The sequence below is a fragment of the Schistocerca americana genome, chromosome 10 (assembly GCF_021461395.2).
Source record: "Schistocerca americana isolate TAMUIC-IGC-003095 chromosome 10, iqSchAmer2.1, whole genome shotgun sequence".
In the NCBI taxonomy this organism is placed as follows: domain Eukaryota; kingdom Metazoa; phylum Arthropoda; class Insecta; order Orthoptera; family Acrididae; genus Schistocerca; species Schistocerca americana.
In genome coordinates, this window is record NC_060128.1 from 67,055,454 (window position 1) to 67,073,535 (window position 18,082).

Below are 18,082 nucleotides of genomic sequence, written 5' to 3' on the forward strand. Positions count from 1 at the left end.
TTCCTTGACGCGCCATATTTGACGACTACGGAGGATCTAACATTTTACAATGTTTCTTAAATAAACCCACCATAATGGCATCGGTGTAAAAAGCCTCCTCCGGACTTCATAACGTAAAACATAATCAGATCATTCCACTTTCAGGATCTCTTTCTTTTTTTTTTTATTGTTCGTTGCATTTGTTCTCAGCGGACATTCCATGACACCCGTTCAAGTTCATCATTGAGCCATTCATTCACGTTTATTGTTACACAACGCAGCTAACCCGCTGATCCAACGCACTGAGCTATTGTGTCGGTGTCCAATGGCTCTGTGAGGGGACATAAAACTTGGAGAGCATGTCCACGTAACAGGCTGGAAGAACTCCTCGCGACGGCTCTAACTCAATTGAAGGACGGATTGACTTAATTATCCCAAAACGCGAGTAGGAAACCATGGTCTGTTATAACGTACGTCCCTTATACCACCGTCTACGGACTCGCCGGCTAAAGTGAGACATTTCTGGAGGTTTAGTACAAGTGGAGTGTTCTTGCAAAATGAATGGAGACAGGGGGAGGACAAGGAGATGCCGGCCGCGGTGGTCTCGCGGTTCTAGGCGCTCAGTCCGGAACTGCGCGACTGCTACGGTCGCAGGTTCGAATCCTGCCTCGGGCATGGATGTGTGTGATGTCCTTAGGTTAGTTAGGTTTAAGTAGTTCTAAGTTCTAGGGGACTGATGACCACAGATGTTAAGTCCCATAGTGCTCAGAGCCATTTCAACCATTTTGACAAGGAGATGGACAGAGAGACTGGGAGGAGGGTATGGTCTGAGAAAGAGAAAAAGAGGATAGGAGGAGGGAGAGAGAGGGGCCAGAAGAGAGGGCGGAGGTGCAGATTGGCAGAGAAACAGCGAGAAGGAAATGGACAGAGGAAGGGAAGAAGAGATGCAGAGATAGAGAGGAGCGATGTAAATGGACGATACTTGCTATAGTGGTCTGCAAGTAACAAGCCTGTGCCGAGAGGGAAGGAGGATAGCTTCTGGCATCGATAGTGTGTTCCGCAGACTTCCTGAAAATAAGGGTAACTAGAGCGGTCTCTGGCGCTGGTATACAGCTCCCATATACGTTCAAGGCGATTTTGCTGAATGGGGACAAACTATTGGGAACCATGTGACAGGACAAAGAGCGAAAAAGGTCATTTAGACAAATGACCGAGAATGCGTTGCAACGGAAGTTGAGATGAGAGATCTTTGCCGGTTTCAATCACTGGAAGTACACATGACATCACATCAGGCAAGTGGAAATATTCTGCTTCTATTCAGTCCAAGCTCTAGAGGTGGACAGAAGCGACAGTTGATGTTCGACAACGACACGAGCAAACACAGTGTCCTATAATTTGGCATTAGTTTTAAAGGTAACTATTAGTGCATGCAGTAAGCTTTCTGGTCTTAACCTTGACGCTTGCGGATTATGTGATCGTCTTCAGATCGGCTATATCACTCATTAACATGAAAATTTGCAACGCCTATATACGTACAATTCCAGGCTGTCCGTTGTAAACATTTTTTGTATCCCGGTAAGCCAGGCATAAACTCGTTGTATTTGTTTGTCTGTACACTCTGCTTGAAAACAACCTGTCGTTCACTGTAATAAATTAAATATTTGTGAATAAACAGCCGAGCTGAAGTAAGTCAAAATGTCCCTTAGCAACTATACGACTGTGGTGCCCTACAGAAAGAAAATGATTTCGCGTAAGTAGTAGGAAGAGATTTTAGGGCTCAAACGGAGGCATACAGATAGTCTTGTTTTCCTCGCTCGATTTGTGAGTGGATCAGGAAAGGAAATGACAAGTAATGGTACAAGCTACCGTCCACCACGCAACATACAGCGGCTTGCAGATGGAGGTGAAGGTATGGCTTCTATGGCGCTAGAGGAACCTACATGGAGCGCGTGAAAACTGCAGAGGACGACAGAGATCGCAAGACATCCAGAAAGCCGAAGCAAAGTGTACCCACCTTGTCACTAGGACATTTGAAATGAACAAATTTGATGTAGGTAATAGTTTGAAATACACACATCAAAAAAACTTTTGCATGACCTAGGTTCCGAGAGTTCCGCATCCTGTACAGAAAATTAGAATAGAGATCAACATAAACATCAATTCCACCCTTTCTTCTGCTCATGAAAACCGCATATTGCACGTAGTAACCATCATACAGCGACACCTTCAGAAGTGGTGGCCCAGATTGCTGTACACACCAGCAATTCTAATACCCAGTAGCTCGTCCTCTTGCATTGATGCAGGCCTGTATTTGTCGTGGCATACTATCCACAAGTTCGCCAAGGCACTGTTGGTCTAAATTGTCCCACTCCTCAACGGCTATTCGGCGTAGATCCCTCAGAGTGGTTGGTGGGTCACGTCGTCCATAAACAGCCCTTCTCAACCTATCCCAGGCATGTTCAGTAGGATTCATGTCTAGAGAACATACTGGCCACTCTAGTAGAGCGATGTTGCTACCCTGAAGGAAGTCATTCACAAGATGTGCACGATGGGGGTGCGAATTGTCGTCCATAAAGACGAATGCCTCGTCAATACGCTGCCGATGTGGTTGCACTAACGGTGGAGAATGGTACTCACGTATCGTACAGCCGTTACGGCGACTTCCGTGACCACCAGCGGCGTACATCTGCCCCATGTAATGCCACCCCCAAAACAGCATGAACCTCCACCTTGCTGCAAAATGGTTCAAATGGCTCTGAGCACTACGGGACTTAACTGCTGTGGTCATCAGTCCGCTAGAACTTAGAACTACTTAAACCTAACTAACCTAAGGACATCACACACATCCATGCCCGAGGCAGGATTCGAACCTGCGACCGTAGCGGTCACGCGGCTCCAGACTGTAGCGCCACCTTGCTGCACTCGGTGGACAGTGTGTCTGAAGCGTTCAGCCTGACCCGTTTGCCTCCAAACACGTCTCTGACGATAGTCTGGTTGAAGGCATATACGACACTTATCGGTGAAAAGAACGTGATGCCAATCTTGAGCGGTCCATTCTGCATGTTGTTGGGCCCATCTGTACCGCGCTGAATGGTGTCGTGGTTGCAAAGATGGACCTTGCAGTGAACATCGGGAGTGAAGTTGCGTATCATGCAGCCTATTGCGCACTGTTTGAGTTGTAACACGACGTCCTATGGCTGCACGAAAAGCGTTATTCAACATTGTGGCGTTGCTATCAGGGTTCCTCCGAGCCATAATCCGTAGGTAGCGGTCATCCAATGCCGTAGTAGCCCTTGGGCAGCATGAGCGAGGCATGTGATCGACACTCCTTGCAAATGCTGGGATGGTTCCTCTGAAAGGGCACGGCCGAATTCCTTCCCCATTCTTCCCTAATCCGATGAGACCGATGACCTCGCTGTCTGGTCTCCTTCCCCAAACAACCCAACCCCATGTCATCGACAGTTCCTGTCTCTCTGTATCTCCTCCATGTTCCAACAACGTCGCTTTGATTCGCTCCGAGACGGCTGGACACTTCCCTTGTTGAGAGCCCTTCCTGGCACAACGTAACAATGCGGACGCGATCGAACCGCGGTATTGACTGCCTAGGCATGGATGAACTACAGACAACACGAGCCATGTACATCCTACCTGATGGAATGACTGGAACTGATCGGCTGTCGGACCCCCTCCGTCTAATAGGCGCTGCTCATGCATTGTTATTTACACCTCTTGGCGGGTTTAGTGACATCTCTGAACAGTCAAAGGGACTGTGTCTGTGGTACAATATCGACAGTGAACATTTATCTTCAGGAATTCTGGGAACTGGGGCGATGCAAAGCTTTTTTTGATGTGTTTATATGATGCGTGTCGTACATATACGTGTCTGTCAGACATTATTTATTGTAACAGTAGCTACTTTTTTCTATCTACATCGAAATTGTTCATTTCAAGTGTTCTAGTAACAAGCTGGTTACGCTTCACTTCGGCTTGATAATGGTCTCCTGATCGAAACCGATAGCACTAAGGATAAAAAACAGTACTACTGTTACGGCGTAAAGTGAATTGCCGGCACGCCAGTCGGAAACGAGAGAGCAGAGAGTGGTGTGAAGAAGACGTCAGCCAATTGCAATCTGACCGACCTCTCTCCAAGACGACAACACGGCCGCAGCGGCCCCTATGCGAAGAGGACGTAAATGCCGCGTGCGACTAGCCGCGGTCCAGTTGTACAGCAGCATCAAGATTAGGCACTTCAAGACCAGCGTCTTAGGAATTGTGTATGGTGTAGCACATTGTTTATTTTGTCTGTCGCCCTTTACTTGCGACACATCTGTTTAACTCAAAGTTAATTACTGTCATGTACTTTTCCTAATAAATCTTATTAATACGATTTGCTTTGGAATTGTGGTAAGTACTATGGGACCAAAGAGCTGACGTCATCGGTCCCTAAGCTTACGCACTACTTAATCTAACTAACTTACACTAAGGACAAGACACACACACCCATGCCCGAACCTCCGAGGAGCCCGGCGAACCGTGACCACACGCTTAGACCGCGCGGCTGTCCTGCGCGGCCGATTTGCTTGAACTGTTGTCAAGAGATCAGAGAAGCAGGTTTCCTAGACATCGCATCTTTGACAGCTAGACAGCAGTCAGCTTTTGCGACGAGTATTAAGAAGAACCCAGTGCGTGGGGGCCATGGATTACCTTTTCTGTTTTGCTGGCGCCGTAATTCTGTTTTGTCTTTTTCATTGCAGGGGTGTGTTTACTTGCTTTAATAATAAGTCATAAACCAAATATGGAGAAATTAAGAGGGTACCATACTTTAAATATTTAGGAGAGATAATTTCTGAAAAATACTCACAACAAGAAAGAATATTAAAAGCTCGTAGGGGTCTAGGGCTGGTCCAAAACATTTACAATAAAAAATGTCTATCTATAAATACAAAAATTAAACATTATAAGTCGGTAATTAAACCAATAATGCTATATGCCAGCGAAACCTTGACACTTAAAAGGAAAACAGATATGGAAAACCTGAAGAAAGAGGAAAGGAAAATCATTAGGAAAATTCTGGGACCAAGATGGACCAGAGAGGGGTATAGATTACAGAAAAATTCTAAAATTGAAGAATATTCTAACATAGAGATAGACATGAGGAAGAGGCGTCTAAAATTCTATGGCCACATAATGAGACTTCCCGATCACAGACTTACAAAAAAAATAGTAAGATACGTAGCATCCCTTGTTAATGGAGGAGAATGGATCAAAAATGTAAAGAAAGATCTGGAATTAGCCAACATTACTACTGAAGACATGAACAAAAGAAACAATTTCAAACTTAAAGTTGACAAATGGGAGGTCAAACCAGAGACAAAAGCGCCGAGAACTGGAACAAAATTCTCGCAAAGAATGAAGACCTGGTGGGCAAACAAGAAGAATAAGAAGCCCCAGAAGTGAACCATCTTTACTTAGCGTCTTCCATGTTGGGAGCTTTACGACTAATAATAATAATATCTCGTTTAGTGTTTTCGCTATTCACTGTTTTCAGGTGGGCGCTGCAGAAATATTCTCTGCTTGTGTGCTTATTTTTGTTGCTTGCCTTGTCTGTTTATTGCATTTGTCTCTTCCGATGTGAGCAACCCACCCCGCACACACCGTGCTCAGGCGCCACAGCTGCAAGCGGTAGATGCAACGCAGCTAACATACATGTTGCAGATCCCATCTTTGACAGCTAGGCAGGATTCAACAACAACGAAAAACCAGTCGAAACTTGCAAATTTAACTTTTTTTAAAATTCACTTGCTGACTAGTTTCGGGCCGAGCCCCAGTTTTCAAACCATCGTAACATAGTTAAAAATGTATTTCTGAAGAAAACTATGTCAAAAATGTGCAACGAGTACTTACAGGGTATCAGTTGTACTGATTAACAAAAGTCGCTGACCCACAGTTACTCCAGCATGCTGGAAGTTCATAAAAGTAAGCAGCTGATAGTAATCTATAGTGAAGTTTCACAATTATTTGACAGCTGTAAAGCCCCTCTGCCGGCCGCGGTGGTCTAGCGGTTCTAGGCGCTCAGTCCGGAGCCGAGCGACTGCTACGGTCGCAGGTTCGAATCCTGCCTCGGGCATGGATGTGTGTGCTGTCCTTAGGTTAGTTAGGTTTAAGTAGTTCTAAGTTCTAGGGGACTGATGACCATAGATGTTAAGTCCCATAGTGCTCAGAGCCATTTGAACCAAAGCCCCTCTAATTACAAATGTAGGGTGTAAGCGTTATACTGTGTTCATCATAAGAATAAACCTGATGTAAACTTTACGCCATGCATTCTTTCGCGTTTGCTTGAATCTCATTCGATTTCGTTTCACGTGGAGCGGAAGCCCAGCTGTGTTCAGTAAAGTACGACCATTAGGATACGTTTGATGCTGTGTTACACGCACATACACTGAGCGATAATGTGCACGACAACAGCTTTACCGGCGCATTAATCTTGGAGAGCACTGACCAGCCAGCGGTCCAACTAAACTTCAATGGTGTGAGCAGTATCAGCTCAAACGTAGAAAGCTATACAGTCTCGAAAGTCATTTAATTTTGAAAGAGAATGAAATAATTTTCGGCAAAAGTCCAGCAGTACCGCGCGCTTCGTAGGTGATCAGACGGAAGCATAAAATGCTCTCTTTCTCACATGGCATAGTATTCTAATTACAAACAAGATTGATGCAAATTTCTGACTCAAAGACAGGGTAATTTTTTTCAGCGAGCTGTGTGTGATGCGAAGATTGAATACTGAAGCTCAAATGGCTCTTGAGCACTATGGGACTTAACATCTGAGGCCATCAGTACCGTTGAACTCAGAACTACTTAAACCTAACTAACCTTAGGACATTGCCCGCATCTCGTGGTCGTGCGGCAGCGTTCTCGCTTCCCACGCCCGGATTCCCGGGTTCGATTCCCGGCGGGGTCAGGGATTTTCCCTGCCTCATGATGGCTGGGTGTTGTGTGATGTCCTTAGGTTAGTTAGGTTTAAGTAGTTCTAAGTTCTAGGGGACTGATGACCATAGATGTTAAGTCTCATAGTGCTCAGAGCCATTTGAACCTTAGGACATCACATACATGCATGCCCGAGGCAGGATTCGAACCTGCGACCGTAGCAGTCGTGCGGTTCGAGACTGGAGCGCCTAGAACCGCTCGTCCACACCGGCCAGCAATACTGAAGCCACTGAAGGTATTAATTACAGTCAGTCGTCTGGTAATCTCTTACCTCCTTCCTTATTCGAATCCGAGAAATACTTCTCAGTGCTGGAACTGTCATCTGCTACGTTGATAACGAGTCGATAAGCGATGGAATCCGGGCAGCCACCCAGGCGACGCATTTTCTCCGCTTCTTTTACGACGTGTCATTCTATATCCCGCCAATGTTTGACAGTGACACGTGAATAAGCTGGTTGCGTTAGTTCCAGTACGTCATTTCTCGGGCCAAATCCCCTAACTTGGCTCCAGATCAGTTCTGTTGGGTTCGTATTGTAATGGTGCCAGTGGAAAAATGTAAAAATGCAGCATTTGCGTGGTGTGCTCCATGCTGTGAAAATGATTGTTTTTTGTGTTTCCACGACACGCATCTACATCTCTAGTGTAACACAACGGACAAAGTAAAAATAAAGACTATTTGGTTTTTCATTTTTGCCTTAAAAATTAAATTGTTATGTTTTCTTACTTTAAGCAACATTTATTGACAGTTTTCCATAAAATATTGATAATGGAGAATTTATATTTGAAATGAAAACAGAAATTTCGCGTGCAATATGTAATTGAAAACAAAAAGACGTGCATTATTCATAAAAAATGGTAATGAATTTTCTAATTACGAGATGTACTTATTTCAAATTGAACAAGAAAAAAAGTTGTCTCCAGTGAGACTTGAATCGTTGAACTGTGTAAAAAAAAAAATGGTTCAAATGGCTCTGAGAACTATGGGACTTAACATCTAAGGTCACCAGTCCCCTGGAACTTAGAACTGCTTAAACCTAACTAACCTAAGGACATCACACACATCCATGCCCGAGGCAGGATTCGAACCTGCGACCGTAGCGGTCGCTCGGTTCCAGACTGTAGCTCCTAGAACCTCACGGTCACCAAGGCCGGCGAACTGTGTACTGCAAGGAGTTATCAGGCTACAGCGCTACCGATTGTTTTTCTTTTTTATTATTGAATGGAACCTTCCCGGTGCCCAAAGGTAGGGGTGGGGGCAAAGTGGGCAGGGGTTGCAACCCGAGGCCTGGCCACCATGTCCCGTTTCAGCCTCCAGAAACGAACGAAAGCACAGGGAATGTGGAGTACAGATTCAATGAACATAGTTTATTTATTTATCATTCTTTCCGTTCTCTTTTGTTATTTTTATTTATTTAGTTATTTTTCTCATTAATACCACCGAAAATGTCAGGAAACCGGAGTCACGTGAGGAGGAGGACGTACCAAGACGTTAGACGAAGAAGAACATTCCGATTACCAATGAATATATCGGTTGTAAGTGTGGAATAGACGGGGATCAACCCTTCATGACAGGAATACCCCAGCTCTAGGGTGCGTTAAGGAACACACTGCACAGGAAATTGGTGAAAGATTGTATTCTGAATTACGGACAACTGCACAATGTCGTTCATTAAGGAACTTCCAAAAGTCAGGGACACATTTTTCGCCATCAACAAACAAGTAGTGAGCTATGGAGCTCCACAAATCCACCTCACAGAATTCGTCTTTGCTCGCGGGAAGTGTCGAGCGTCCTGAAACAGGAGCAGCTGAGTAGGAATCTGATGAGTCGTACGGTTAATTAGGGACAACATCTTTCACACCAAGAACCAGACACCTCTCGCCGACCTGCACATCATGCTGTGCTGGTCTGTGTCCATAACGTCACACTCGACACAGAATGGAGTGTCTGCGAGGTGAATCCTGTAAAGACGTGACCGGCATACTTGCTTCCCATTGACAGTAAGGTACGGTGCTGACTGGACGTCAGTATCAAGATAAGAAGCCCACACCGATAGCGAAACGGCACGCCAACCGACTTGGGGAATCTCCCCATCAACCACATTCGGTGACCTGTGCGGCTGAAGGAAACCATAGATCGACTTCGTGGATGTCAAGTGTGCGGGCAGTATCACAGTACGGACGTACCTCGGTTCAAGGAAAAAGTGGCGGAAGTCAAAGAAGAGCGGCGGGACTTCTGAAAGCTGCTGAGAGAGAGTGTGGTGCAAGAGCCTCCAGCAATAGCCTGGTAAGGCACGTAGGACAACGGCGTCACAACGTCATGTGAGAGCCAATGAATTGGGCTACCGCACTGCCAGGCCTAAAAGTACCGACGTACAGACCTAAACCGCCCCTGCATCGCAGAATTGGGGGGGGGGGGGGGGTCTCGAACTTCAATAGCAAGCCGTGGCAAACAAACGAACCAAATGCAGCTAGCATGCGCCGGGACATGGACGGCAGAGTAGGAAGTGTCTGTGTCACGTGCGGGATACGTGACGCCAAACATACATTTACGTATTGTGTACGTTTCAGAAGATCGAGTGGTCGTAAATAGTGATCTAAGAGCCCAGTTCGTAGTTGGGAAAGTAGACGTCGGCACTTGACGGCAACTGTCCGTCGCAGATTACTTGCGAAATAGAGTCCTAAGAATCGCAGTGTGTCCGCTACACGCAAAGGAGCAGATCTGTCCGCAAGAAGTCTCGCAACTATAGCCATGGCGCTCGATTTGCGGACGTTAAGGCAGCTTCCAGAAGCTTCGCCATAGGTGGAAAAAATTATTTGTAGGTCGATTAAACGTTATATACAGGCTGTTACAAAAAGCTACGGCCAAACTTTCAGGAAACATTCCTCACACACAAATAAAGAAAAGATGTTATGTGGACATGTGTCCGGAAACGCCTAATTTCAATGTTAGAGCTCATTTTAGTTTCGTCAGTATGTACTGTACTTCCTCGATTCACCGCCAGTTGGCCCAATTGAAGGAAGGTAATGTTGACTTCGGTGCTTGTGTTGACATGCAACTCATTGCTCTACAGTACTAGCATCAAGCACATCAGTACGTAGCATCAACAAGTTAGTGTTCATCACGAACGTGGTTTTGCAGTCAGTGCAATGTTTACAAATGCGGAGTTGGCAGATGCCCATTTGATGTATGGATTAGCACGGGGCAATAGCCGTGGCGCGGTACGTTTGTATCGAGACAGATTTCCAGAACGAAGGTATCCCGACAGGAAGACGTTCGAAGCATTTGATCGGCGTCTTAGGGAGCACGGAACATTCCAGCCTGTGACACGCGACTGGGGAAGACCTAGAACGACGAGGACACCTGCAATGGACGAGGCAATTCTTCGTGCAGTTGACGATAACCCTAATGTCAGCGTCAGAGAAGTTGCTGCTGTACAAGGTAACGTTGACCACGTCACTGTATGGAGAGTGCTACGGGAGAACCAGTTGTTTCCGTACCGTGTACAGCGTGTGCAGGCACTATCAGCAGCTGATTGGCCTCCACGGGTACACTTCTGCAAATGGTTCATCCGACAATGTGTCAATCCTCATTTCAGTGCAAACATTCTCTTTACGGATGAGGCTTCATTCCAACGTGATCGAATTGTAAATTTTCACAATCTACATGTGTGGGCTGACGAGAATCCGCACGCAATTGTGCAATCACGTCATCAACACAGTTTTTCTGTGAACGTTTGGGCAGGCATTGTTGGTGATGTCTCGATTGGGCCCCATGTTCTTCAACCTACGCTCAATAAAGCACTTTATCACGATTTCATACGGGATACTCTACCTGTGCTGCTAGAACATGTGCCTTTACAAGTACGACACAACATGTGGCTCGTGCACGATGGAGTTCCTGCACATTTTAGTCGAAGTGTTCGTACGCTTCTCAACAACAGTTTCGGTGACCGATGGATTGGTAGAGGCGGACCAATTCCGTGGCCTCCACGTTCTCCTGACCTCAACCCTCTTGACTTTCATTTATGGGGGCATTTGAAAGCTCTTGTCTACGCAACCCCGGTACCAAATGTAGAGACTCTTCGTGCTCCTATTGTGGACGGCTGTGATACAATACGCCATTCTCCAGGGCTGCATCAGCGCATCAGGGATTCCATGCGACGGAGGGTGGATCCATGTATCCTCGCAAACAGAGGACATTTTGAACATTTCCTGTAACAAAGTGTTTGAAGTCACGCTGGTACGTTGCTGTGTGTTTCCATTCCATGATTAATGTGATTTGAAGAGAAGTAGTAAAATGAGCTCTAACATGGAAAGTAAGCGTTTCCGGACACATGTCCACATAACATATTTTCTTTCTTTGTGTTTGAACAATGTTTACTGAAAGTTTGGCCGTACCTTTTTGTAACACCCTGTATATACGTGTCAATTGTATCTTATACAAGCCCTCGGATAACTTCAAAACCGGTTATCTCTGCAAATTTATGAAAAACATTAATAACAGCCTAATTCTCGGCACGTTTTAACCGTGTTCCGCACGCGTGTTTTGCTACGGAACAGCAAGCAGGTTCAGCTATTTTCATACTGCGTATTAACAGTGCGAGAATTAGAGCACATCAGCGCAGAGGCTGTGACTGTTCACGATTTTTGGAAGAAAAACTACGCAGGTAAAGCGCGATTGAGAAAAACATTGACGGCTGCTAATACATCTGAATATCTTAAAGTTTCATTTTATGTAGTTTAGTAATAGTCTAATACATAAGTAGTGTAAGTAGACCTTTTAGGTTTTTATGTTGGTAAGGCCACGTAGCGCTCTGTATGAAAATCGCTGGCTGTGCTGTGTGCAGTCTGTGGCTGGTTGGCATTGTTGGAATATTCGCTATTGTAGTGTTGGGCAGTTGGATGTGAACAGCACGTAGCGTTGCGCAGTTGGAGGTGAGCCGCCAGCAGTGGTGGATGTGGGGAGAGAGATGGCGGAGTTTTGAGAGCGTATGATCTGGAGGTGTGTCCATCAGGGACAGTAAATTTGTAAGACTGGATGTCATGAACTGATACAAAATGGCTCAAATGGCTCTGAGCACTATGGGACTTAACATCTGTGGTCATCAGTCCCCTAGAACTTAGAACTACTTAAACCTAACTAACCTAAGGACATCACACACAGCCATGCCCGAGGCAGGATTCGAACCTGCGACCGTAGCAGTCGCGCGGTTCCGGACTGCGCGCCTAGAACCGCTAGACCACCGCGGCCGGCAACTGATACATATATTATGATTTTTGAACACTATTAAGGTAAATACATTGTTTGTTCTCCATCAAAATCTTTCATTTGCTAACTATGCCTATCAGTAGTTAGTGACTTCAGTAGTTTGAATCTTTTATTTAGCTGGCAGTATCGGCGCTCGCTGTATTGCAGTAATTCGAGTAACGAAGATTTTTGTGAGGTAAGTGATTCGTGAAAGGTATAGGTTAATGTTAGTCAGGACGATTCTTTTGTAGAGATTATTGAAAGTCAGATTGCGTTGCGCTAAAAATATTGTGTGCCAGTTTAGTGATGATCAGAATAAGTAAAGAGAGAAATGTCGGAGTACGTTCAGTTTTGCTCAGCTGTTTGAAAATCGAATAACGTAAGGGGTTTATCAGCACAGTAATCCACTGATTTTTGTGAGGGGACGTTTGAGTAGGACCTACTTGGAAGAGCGTAACAACACCAGTGTACGTGTTCTACGGCTTCTGACCAATCATCGCGTTTGTTTGTTTACATCAGGTTTATTCTTATGAACGGAGTATAGTCTTGGTTGGAGCAAGACAGTAACTGTGGTTGGTCGTATCAGACGGGTGAGAAATGACACACACACACACACACAGACACACACACACACACACACACACACAGACGCACCTCCTTGGCCTTGTCGGCGGTCATGTAGCTCCAGGGCGCGTTGAGCGTGCCGGACTGGAGGATCCCCCGCCGCACCAGCCCCCTGGTGACGGGCGACAGCAGGTGCAGCGAGACGGCGCCGCCGCCCGCAGACTCGCCGAACAGCGTGATCAGCTCCGGGGAACCCCCGAACGCCTGCGCGTTGTCGCGCAGCCACCGGATCGCCAGCGCCTGCAACGCCACACCCAGTCACACTCCCTTCAAACTCCCATCCACTGTTCATTTGATCGTGTCAGAAACATCGTACATGAAATCAGAATGATTAACACATTCATATCAAGTATATAACAAATACAAAAAGAGTATAAAAGTATACAGATATATAAACAGGGTGAAGTAGTTTTTTATTTTATGAAGTCTTGGACCAGAAGCTGGCCACGTCCAGCGCTTCCGGGCCGGCGTTCATCAAATCCTTCATGGTGCAGGTGCTTGGCCACAGCACACACTGCGTGAGGTGGAGGGTGGTGGTTTGAGTGTGTCCACAGTCACACAGCGCCGGGTCATTTGAGAGGCCCCATTTGGGCATATTCTCTTTGGATCGTGTGACACCAGAGCGCAGCCTATTAAGAGATTTCCATGTCGTCCATCCTTCCATATGGCCGGGAGGCAGTTCTTCGTTTGGGACTAACCATTCCCCGAGGTGCGCGTTTTCTCCTCGCCACATTGCCAGCCTCACTTGCTGCTGTGTCCCGACGATGTTTTCTGCTGTGTGGAGGAAGCTTTTTCTAGGTTTTAGTCGACGGCGGGCTGGCTGGTGTTTGTACAGCGGGTGGGCAGGTGAGGTCAGCGCCTTTGCCTTTTCCTTCCTGGCCGCTACTTTCCTCCTAATATCTGGTGGGGCCACGCCTGCCAGGCAGTACAATTTATCGGTCGGGGTTGGTCTCAGACAGCCTGTGATGATGCGGCAAGATTCATTAGGCGGTCTGTCCACTTGCTTGGCGTGGCTAGAATTCTACCACACTGGGCACGCGTACTCCGCTGTTGAACAGCACAAAGCAAGAGCTGCGGTTCTCACTATTCCAGCTGTGCCCCCCATGTAGTGCCCGTTAGTCTGCGCACAACGTTGTTTCTCGCGGCTACTTTGTGTTTAGTGATCATGCAGTGCTTTTTATAGGTGAGTGCTCTATCCAAGGTGACGCTTAAGTATTTTGGTGTTTCGCAATGTTGCGGCGGCACTCCTTCCCAGTTAAGTTGTAGTCTTCTTGCAGATTGTCTGTTCTTTAGGTGGAAGGCGCAGGTTTGGGTTTTCCTTGGGTTGGTTTGACATGGTTCCCCTTATAGTATGTGGCAAGCTGTTCGAGGGCTTCTGACAGGTTCTGTTCAACAGTTTCAAAGCTGTCTGCTTGAGCGGTAATGGCGCAATCATCTGCATATATGAAGCCTTCGGTGCTTTGGGGGAGGGGCTGGTCATTAGTCCACCGTGAAATTGAAACACAGACAGAGATTTTTTACAAGTGGCTGCCACCAGTCCCCTCTGTGCCCATTTCACATATTCCTTTTAGCACTCAACACAGGATCTCATTGTAGCACAAACTGCCTAAACTCACAACCCCTATCCTCCTGTCCACAGCGTTTCAGACCATGTATCGGATATTACACTCACGCTCATAAATTAAGGATAATTGCAGAAAGTGGTGCCATACAACGTGGCCCTACACAAAACTCGCGCTAATAGTATAGGCACATAGGGAACACACACTGACACAGATCTGTATTTCCACGATATTGGTGATAAGTTGAGAAAACCGTCCCGATACACATGTGCTACAAAATCCCACTGTTTCCTGCGCATGTACCCCGACATCAATATGGGATATGATCACCATGCACACGTACATAGTCCGCACAACGGGTTCGCGTGCTCTGGATCAGGTGGTCGAGCAGCTGCTGGGGTACAGCCTCCCATTCTTGCACCAGTGACTGTCGGAGCTCCTGAAGTGTCCTAGCGGTTTGAAGACGTGCAGCGATACGTCGACCAAGAGCATCCCAGACGTGCTCGATGGGGTTTAGGCCTGGAGTATAGGCAGGCCACTTCATTCGCCCGAAATCTTTCAAGGTACTACTCCACGATGTTAGCTCGGTGGGGCCGTCCGTTATGATCCATCAGGAGTAAGGTGGGACCCACTGCACCCTAGAAAACGCGGACATACTGGTGCAAATTGACATTCCGATAAACCTGACCTGTTACAGTTTCTCTGTCAAACACATGCAGGGGTGTACGTGCACCATTCATAACCCCACCCCACACCATCAAATCACGACCTCCATACAGGTCCCTTTCAAGGACATTAAGGGGTTGCTATCTGGTTCCTGGTGCACGCCAAATGAAAACCTGGCGAGAATCATTCAGACTATACCTGGACTCTTCCTTGAACATAACCTGGGACCACTGTTCCAATGACCGTGTACTGTGTTCTTGACACCAGACTTACGGGCTCTCCTGTGACCAGCGCTCAGTGGAATGCACCTTTCAGGTCCCCCGACGAATAAACCATGTCTGTTCAGTCTTCTATAGACTGTGTGTCTGGAGACAACTGTTCCAGTGGCTGCAGTAAGCTACCGAGCAAGGCTACCTGCAGTACTCCGTGGCAGTCTGGGGACACTGATGGTGAGACATCGGTCTTCTTGTGGTGTTGTACACTGCGGACGTCCCGTACTGTAGCGCCTGGACACGTTTCCTGTCTGCTGCAATCGTTGCCGTAATCTTGAAATCACACTTTGTGGCACACGGAGGGCCCGTGCTACGACCTGCTGTGTTTGACCAGCCTCCAGTCGTCCTAGTATTCTACTCCTCATAACGTCATCAACATGTGTTCTTTGAGCCATTTTCAACACACAGTCACCATAGCACGTCTGAAAACTTGTGCACACTTACTCGCTGCACCGTACTCTGACATGCACCAACACACCTCTGAGTATGTGGACTGCTGCCAGCGCCATCGTGCGACGACCGCAGGTCAAATGCACCGCACGCTCATACCCCGAGGTGATTTAAGCCCGCAAACCGCCCAGCAGAGCGTTGTTTCACCATGTATCACCATTATCCTTCATTTATGAGTATGAGTACAATACCGAAATTTGCCGCCGTGTACACCTTCAGTACTGTTTGTCACGTAATGGCTACTGTAATAAGGGGTGTCCACAAAGTAGAGACGAATTTTAGTTTTGCGCCATTTTACCATGTGACGGTTGGCAGCCGTGTTTTTTCATGTTTTCTATCTCCAATCCTTCCCACCAGTAGCCTGATAGCATTCGTGTGGTACCGTGTATCGCGTACTACAGTACTGTTTGTCAAGTTGACAACGCTCTAATGTTTCAATCAAGTGTGACCCGAAGGTGCAGCTTTTAGCGCCACGAAACCGGTATTGGTATAGTAATAATGGACCAAAATACAACTGAAACGATTATTAATACACAGGATGAATACTCATGGTGGTGGTTGCCACACGTACTACGTTGTCTGCAGCACGTCAAGAAAGTTCAAAGAAGTGTAGCACGTTTTGTATTATCGAGAAATAGGGAACAGAGTGTGACAGAGGTAATACAGGGGATGGGAACCATTAAAACAAAGGCATTTCTAGTTACAACGGGATCTTCTCACGAAATTTCAGTCACCAACTTTCTGCTCGGAATGAGAAAATATTTTGTTCACGCTGACCTCAAAAAATGGTTCAAATGGCTCTGAGCACTATGGGACTTAACATCTGAGGTCATCAGTCCCCTATAACTCAGAACTACTTAAACCTAACTAACCTAAGAGCATCACACACATCCATGCCCGAGGCAGGATTCGAACCTGCGACTGTAGCAGCAGCGCGGTTCTGGCCAGAAGTGCCTAGAAGACACTGACCTACGCAGGAAGAAACGATCATCATAATAAAATAAGGGAAATCAGAGCTCACATACGAAGATATACATGTTAGTTTTTTCTATGCACTGTTCGAGATTGGAAAATAAAGAATTATTTTGAAGATGTTTCGATGAACCCTCTGCCAGGCTCTTAGATTCGCAGAGTACCCATGTACATGAAAAAGACTGAAAGCACTCCAGAAACAATTGCAAGGAAAACTGTAAGCTTATCTGTCCGTCGCTCACACAGAAGATCGCAAACCTTCTTTCCTTCCCATCTGGGCGAGCTGTGCAGCGACGAGGGTACATGTAAAGGTTGCTGGAACAAGTTAAATGCTAGCTATAATGAAGTCGACAAGTCGATGGTAATACTGGCATTTAATTTTGATGTTACCCATAACTGACAGAAATTCCCATAACTGACAGAAATTACAAAAACGTGAATTTTCTTTGACCACCCACACACTCCTGAGAATGGCACATCGACTAATTTGCAATTACGAGCCCCAATTACCGGCAGCTACATTGATGAATACTCGGCACCTCGCAAGGATAACTACAAGATCAAGAAGGTTAGATGAGTTGTTGGAAGTGGTTAAGCGTTGGTGAAAATCTCGCTTCTGAGCACACAAAACACCTCTAAGCGCAGAACCCTATATGGAACGCACGTCGGTGCAGTGCAGCGACATAGACCGTTTATCGCCCACGCTGAACCTCGTCGTGTAGACCTAAAAAGAAGTGCGCACCCCTACACCTATAGCGAAGGTAATCACTCAAACTGGACTTACAGTGAAGACACCGATAATACCGATGGCTCTGCCAATTTTGAGTCACAGCACTCCCAGTCCGAGGTAATCTCAACTGAAAGTTGCTTCTCAAACTTCCATCCCATTGGACAGCACAAATCCTGCAAGCTAGAATTCAGATGCCAATTTTGTTTTGACAAAAGCTGTAACTGTTGTGTACACAGTTCTGCGTAGTCAGCTCAGCGCGTATACAACTTTCCCACTAGAGCGCGCCCCGCTAAGCACAACAGTGCAGGCGCAGTGCGCGTCCGTCTCCGCACTACGAGATGGCGCTGCCTTAGAGACGGACCAAACTCTGCTTCCGCCGATCCGTATATTAATATGTAACGCAGCCAACGAGATTGCTGCTAACGTAGAACCTTTTCTCCTCGCGGATCACACTCGCGCAGTGGTACCTGAACGTGTGAGGTATTATAACAAGTGTACAGACCTCCGATCTGTCTGCACCAGTCTGTACGAGTCTGCGTTAGTCTGCACCTAATAAGATTACCATATTCCTGTACATAGCCATGACAATAAATTT

The 18,082-nt window shown here is 46.5% G+C and overlaps 1 protein-coding gene across 1 annotated transcript in view; it reads right to left on the minus strand.

Annotated features, from left to right (window-relative positions):
* LOC124552681 (acetylcholinesterase-like) overlaps positions 1-18,082 on the minus strand; it is a gene marked incomplete at its 5' end in the record, with an annotated part of 512,360 nt that overhangs the window by 377,428 nt on the left and 116,850 nt on the right. Inside the window, one exon of the mRNA XM_047127002.1 lies at positions 12,866-13,075. Coding sequence (XP_046982958.1) covers positions 12,866-13,075 — 210 coding nt within the window. The remainder of the gene's footprint in view (positions 1-12,865; positions 13,076-18,082) is intronic.